The sequence below is a fragment of the Otolemur garnettii genome, unplaced genomic scaffold (assembly GCF_000181295.1).
Source record: "Otolemur garnettii isolate 467f Iridium unplaced genomic scaffold, OtoGar3 scaffold00003, whole genome shotgun sequence".
NCBI classification, from domain to species: domain Eukaryota; kingdom Metazoa; phylum Chordata; class Mammalia; order Primates; family Galagidae; genus Otolemur; species Otolemur garnettii.
Window position 1 is genome coordinate 45,707,217 of NW_003852398.1, and position 6,838 is coordinate 45,714,054.

At 40.0% G+C, this 6,838-nt stretch overlaps 1 protein-coding gene across 1 annotated transcript in view; it reads right to left on the reverse strand.

The window, feature by feature from the left end:
* ADAMTS19 (ADAM metallopeptidase with thrombospondin type 1 motif 19) overlaps positions 1-6,838 on the reverse strand; it is a 208,781-nt gene that overhangs the window by 29,167 nt on the left and 172,776 nt on the right. Inside the window, exons 19-20 of the mRNA XM_003782335.3 lie at positions 4,056-4,191; positions 1,121-1,176 (exon numbers count right to left, since the gene is read on the reverse strand). Of these exons, the coding sequence (XP_003782383.3) occupies positions 1,121-1,176; positions 4,056-4,191 (192 nt within the window). The remainder of the gene's footprint in view (positions 1-1,120; positions 1,177-4,055; positions 4,192-6,838) is intronic.

A 6,838-nucleotide genomic window follows, 5' to 3' on the forward strand; every position in this document is an offset into this window, starting at 1 on the left:
AAAAAAGAATATATTTACTGGGCTTCGAGCTTCTTTTAAAAATATTTAATGATTTTCAAAATTTTCGCAGAACACCTAAGACCCTCTCACGGCACACCAGTTGAAAAGCACTCTCAGTGTTTGCAGAATGCTTCACAGTAATTTTATACTTTTTAGAAAACCAACATTATAGTTTTCTCCAAGGCATCCAGGCTTTCTATTCTTTGCTCCACATTTCTTTCTTTCTTTCTTTTTTAATGTCATAGCTTTACAGGTACAAGTTGAATTCTGTTTATGTGTCTGTTGTATAGTGGTGAAGTCTGGCCCTTTACCCCATCCATCCCCCAGGTAGTGTGTATACTTTACCCAAGAGGCAGTTTTTCAGTCTCCGTATTTCTTATCTTAGGGCCTTGAGAGTCTCAAAGTATTCATCAGATTCTCTCCATGTTATGCCACATGCCGTGTTTTGCTACTCATCTATGGCCACGTTCAGGTACATTGTAAGTATAAATTTGCTAATAACCAGGAATTAGTGCTATTCTTTGTATTTTATTTATTTATTTACTTATTTTGAGACAGAGTCTTACTATGTCGTCCTCAGTAGAGTGCCCTGGAGTCACAGCTCACAGCAACTTCCAACTCTTGCATTTTAACGATTCTCTTGCCTCAGCCAAATAGTTGGGACTACAGATGCCTGCCACAAAGCTTGGCTATTTTTTGTTGCAGTTGTCATTATTGTTTAGCTGCACAGGCTGGGTTTGAATCTGCCAGCCTTGGTGTATGTGGCTGATGCTGTAACCACTGTGCTACAGGCGCCAAACTTATCCTTTGTATTTTAAATTTATAGCCCCACAGTTATCAGGGCCACTTACAGAAAGGGAAACTGAGGTGCACAGAGTCTTTTCTTCTTTTTTTTGTAACTTACCACAGGTCACAAGATTAGGGAACCAGAAATTAAAATGAGGCTGTAGGCTACCTCACAATGAGGAAATGTGCAGGTTTAGCAAGGCAACGGAGACTGTGACTGAGAATCCCCCTTCTCGGGAACCACCAAGGCAGATGGATCCACCACGGACAATGGGATTTCCGCGACTGGATATATAGAGTTTAGATAGGGTTTGCTATGCTTCTTCAGCCTCACCCTTGTCTAACTGTGATGTGATCATAGATATTGGAGTGACAGACACGGGACCAAACCTAAAAGCACCCCATTTTATAGGACCTTAAGACACTAGTCTTATTTTTTTGATTTCACCGATTCAATCATTTATCTAATACTTATTGTAGCACGTAGATAGAAATCTTTTCTCTTCCCAAATGGTCATTAGCTCAGTGATATGTGTCATTTCCATTTCAATTAATTAGGATCCATCCTAGGAATCACTAATTTACACCCCTCCACAGGTTAATTTCAGGAGAGAACCAAGAATTATTCCAGAAAAACAATTCCTAAAATTTGATATTTGTATGATTCCTGTCAATAGAAATCCTCCCTTTATGATCCATTCTTGGACAATCTTACAGGGGGGCCCAAGCTGAACCGTCTGCACAATCTTATTTCAGCATGGTATAGGGAATCAGAAAACCTGAGGTTACTACTGTGGGTACATGACTAGCTGTTAGATTTTTTAAATAATACTTAACAGCTGTAAATTCTTACTCTCGCATTTGTAAAGAGTTCATTATTATGTTCCCTATATGCAATAGGTACTCACCATAAAGTATATAATATATTGCAGTCTATTTAAGATGATTTATAGTCATTCATACATTTCTCTAGCTTAATCTTCCACTTGTTTGGAAAAGAAACCCCGCGTTAATCGCTTCCCAAACATTTTCTACTTCCACCCCAGGGCATTGTTATGTAGTATTCTCTGCTTGGTTTCTTGACAGTCAACTCCAAGCCCCTCCCACTTAGAAGGGCTTCTCCATCCTCCCAGGAGGGATTAACCTTTCTTCTGCCCTGTCACCTAACTCGCAGCGCTCACAGCTCACAGGACTCGTAGACACTCCCTAGAGAAGTGAGCAGGTTTAGAGACTACCTAAGCAATTTGGCCTTCTGTTCCTCAAAGGCACAGAAGGGACTGTGGTTCTTTTCTTGTATCTGTAACACTTCCCACATGCTAGCTTTTCATTACATGTTTCTTGAAACGGCATTTGTGCTTTTCTCTGTTTTATAGAAATAACCCCAATTATTCCAGATTTACTTAAGCCCAACTATTCCTAGCACTCGATTCATATTTTGGGGAGTCACATCCTCTTATAGCCTAGTTATCGCATCTGTAAAATAGTTCAATTGTTAACAACTTTCTGCTTCGATTTCTGAAAAGGGGAAAACGTGCACAGTAACGTTGGGATTCCAGGACTGACTCTTCCAAGGTTCTCGTTTGCTGTTTATCAAGCATGACGCAGACCTGTCATTTTGCTTGGGAGTCCCCCGGTGGAGTTTTCCTAATGTGAACATTTCATCTTCCAGATTTGGTTTAGTTTCTACTTCATATTCCATGTAAGAATATGAAATAATAGGAAATAATCACAATGGAAATCCATCTATGTATCTCTACTTCCAAACACAGAGACCAGAGACACTATTGAGAAGTATTAATATTTGCAATTTCAAAGAATTTCGTATTTTTAAGTAAAATAGACTCTGAGATATTTAAGATAATTCTAAAAGTTACTTTCTCTATTCCTTGTGAAAACTGCTCAAAATAAGAACCAAAATGTAAGATGTATTTTAATGGAGAAAATATTTTTATATGTTAGAGTTTATCTAATTTAGAATGATCTCTTTTCTTTCTAAGAGGCCTACTTCTTACAAAGCTGTTTGCTACCACATCAGTCTATTTTATATTTGGCATAGAGAGTGCTATCAGCCCGTTTGGCGACTTTTTTAGGACATAAGAATGGAAATTAGAATGTTTCTTACAAGATTGGAGAAAGAAAAAAGGGAGAAGAAATAAAGATTGTGCTCTGCCAGTAAATCTTGGCAAGTTTTCCTGTGATGACCCTTCATAATTGCCCATGTCCATTTCTGACTTTCCAATATTTTGGTTAACCTCACTGACATCAATTCTTGGTGGTTCAAAACATACTGCCTCCCTTTCCAAAGGAAAGAAGATAATAATCTCCAACAAAAAGACTTCTAGTCTCCGGCTGCAAAAATTTCTCACTCAGAAATGTACTGACCTTTTAAAACTATTCCTTTTACCCAAGTCATTATCCAGGGCATTTTTCCCCCCACGATAGCTGAGGTCAGTGAATGAATAATAAATGGCATGATTGCATACTCTGCTTTTTTGCAGACAAAGTTTTGAAGTGAGACATACATTCTAGTCCATAAATCCTGCTCATTCAAGATTCCTGATGTATCAGAACACTATGTGGTTCTTCCATCAAAATGGAAAAAAGATAGAGGGCATGTAAAACAAATGGTGTTTGAAATATTTTAAGAAATAATTTAACATCAGATAATTAAGGATTTTAATGTCTACAGGAGACAGAGATTGAAAAAAGAGAATATTTAGGAAGAGTTGTAACAAAGAGGATCCAGGTTCTTTTTTTTTTTAATTTTATTATTATTTTTTTATTTTTACATATACATGTGATTATTAGGTTTCTGCTTTTTGCCTTCACAGAATTAAAAAGGCTTAAAATTTACCAACAATAACAATGTTAAAGATAAGGACTAGAAACAGGATCCAGGTTCTTTAGCTGACAAGGCAAAGACTAAAAATACTGGTTAGGTATCTGCCCATCGTGGAGTGGAAAGGACCCAAGAACCCGCCTGTGGGTAACAATAAGTCCCTAGGTTTCCCTATCTGAGCACTGCATCAGGAAAACACTTTACCAGTTCACACACTTTTGGAGTTGGGCTGAAAAGCACATACTCAAAAAGGTCAGCGCAGATGGCCATGACTGAGCACATAGTAAGGCGGTTTTCTCTACTGCCCGTCCTTTCACACAGCATTCTTCCCTCTAATTCTTTCAGAAACACACATGGGCCTGGGAGTAGCATTGTTAGAGCAGGCATTCAAAAGACAGGAAAGGTTTTATGACCTCTGGAGTGCAGTTACCTCATTTGGCACGGCTGCTCATTGCACTTTCGAATCTGTGGCTCTGGCTTGGTTAAGTATTTGCATTTCTTGTTGTCCACGATGCTGATATTTTTGCTCATGATTTTTGTGCAGGACACTGTGGTCTTCCTTTCCCCTGAAAAATACAAAGGAATCATAGGCCTTTGTGTCATAGACGTAGGAGGTCGTCATACGCTTGTTACACTGCGCCAAGACATTGTAAACAGATTTTAGGCTAGGTCAATGCCGATGATATGATTTACAATTTAAATCACAAAATGCACTTCTAGACTTAAAGAGGATGAAGAATAGTTCTTTTTTCCTCTTCAGCAATGGACAAGTTTTATGTATGAAGTTACCATGGCAACGTAACTTACAAGATACTAATTGAAGACATCTTTGTAAAGGATTGTGGCCATCTTTTACAATTCAGAGGTTGAAAGCTATATTTGCATAAAACTTTAGGAGTTCATTCTCCCTCAGGGGCCTTCCTGAAAGCACACAAACATGCACGTGCCTTCTGCCATTTGTACATCGTCAGTGCTCTGCACTGAGTTATGGGAAGCACGCTTATTCTGAGGACAAGGCAGACCTTTATTCTTACACCTCTCATAAACACCCCAAGAATTCGAGACATCATGACTCTCCAGTGATTTTCATCCTCTGTAAGAAAAGCCATGGGATTCTTACCATCTTTCCTCAGATTTCAGAAAACTGACTTCTCTACTTTCTCTGGTTTGACAAAGTCTGGTTATAACGCCTAGAAATGGCAACGTGTCGGCTGCATTCACTTGGCTGACCTGTGAGCACATTTTCTGGACAAGGCTTACACTTTTTATCTTACACTTAAAAAAGCCAATAGATATGTGCTAATTTGGTTTTTTAGAAAAGTCTTATATATAAATTTCCCACGAGTAAAAAACAGATAAACATCTGTGTAAGATTTAATAATCTAATTTAATGTATTATTTGATATTATAAAATAATTAAAACAGCCAACAAACTGAAAGCCAGATGAGTCACGAAGGATTAAGTAGACATCACAACTCCGCTGGGTCACTATGGAAAGGCCCATTAGTTACAGTCCTTGGACTACCGGGCAAGGATACATGTAATTAGGAAGCTGAGAGCATTCATACTGTCATGCCCAATGTGAAAGGCCAGGCTGGTGGCAGAGAGGTCATTCTGCCACTCAATTAACAGAACGGGAGGCATCAGGAATGAGAAAAGAAGGGATGCAGGGAGGAAGGTACTTTGAACAATCTGCTGTGAGAGTGGGAGGGAAGAGACGATGAGGGTAGCCAAGTCGAAGGCAAAAGAACAGCTATAGGTTTAGGCTCTTTCCTTAATTTCCTTCTCCACGGCTTGGAGTACGGGCCCACCACAATTTGTAGCATAAAACGTGCCCGCACCTATACACAGGTGTGGATTAAATAAAAAGTATATCTGTGGTTATTGCATGTCATGTTATTAAAACCCTTCAGAGCTGTAGTTCTATCTTTAAACGGAGGTTGCACAATGGCAACCAAATTATTCCCTTTCTGGAAAAGAGGTGGTCCTACAAGAATTGACAGGAAAAACCTAATCCTGCCATTTCCCCACTAACAGCTAAAGATCAGTCCGGTGGGGCCTCCCACCAGCAGGTGCCCCACGGGAGTTCTGTTTTGCACAGCTTCTGAACCAGCTGAACAGACAGAAAAGAGAGAGAAATCTTTTTTCAAAATGGGTTTTTGAGACTCTGCTTTACAGAGTTCCTGAGTGAACAGCTAGAAAAGGAACCACAGGCTTCAGCCATATCTTGAGGACAGAGTTACATCTCCTGCAATAATCCCAATACTCTGGTCTCCAAAGAGAGGTAGAGACGCCACTCTAGACTTAGACCTTCGGCTCAGCTTCAGTTTTTATTAACTGTGTGCCATCGAGAAGAAAGAAAGAAGTGGATACTGCAGTTTCTTGACTGTACCCCACCAATTTACAACCACCTTTTAGAATTTAGCGAGCCTCCTGGCCTTGGTGCTGGCTCCCCCCTCCCTTTCCTTGGGATGGCACGTTGCAATCTAGCTCCCTGATCTCTTTTCTTTTCTCTCTCTCTCTTTCCCTACTTTCTTTCACACTCTCACCCTCTCCGTCTGAGAAGATAATGTAAACTTTACACTTTTATATCCTAATTTTTGCCTGGAGAAACCTTTCTCAAACGTGCATGCACTAGCTCTCTGCTAACTCACACATAATAGTACTGGTGGGTTGACAGTTATTCCATGGGGGTCCAATACAGACAATTAAGTGTCAAGTAGCTAACATGTCCTTTCCAGAGAGTGGGAGAAAGTATGCCTCCTAGAACCAGCCATAGCTTAACAGGTGCCCTCAGGATAGACAGATGGGAGGAAAAGCATTGCCTCTAGGCAGATGAATTAGAAAACAGTACTCCTTCTTCACAAAGGGGCAGCCTTGCAGCGGGATACCTGGTTCAACAAATGAAGGATGGGCTGGACTGCAGCCCCTATGGCCAAGGACTTTGTGTGGTGTACAAATCACCTGGCTGAATGCAGGGGCAAAGTCCTCTCACAGAGGGTGAAGTGTGGCATTGGCCTTCATCACACCAGTGCTCAAACACACACTGACCTCGAATTTCCCAATAAACTACTAGGGAAAGAGAAATGACTTATTCATTTTTCACATAAAGAAATGTACCTTTCAAGGTAGGAGTTACCTAAATGTAAATATTTGGAACAGATTTTTTGTTTGGCTCCCCCCTAGATTCCTATGCTTCAGGGGCTCCTTTC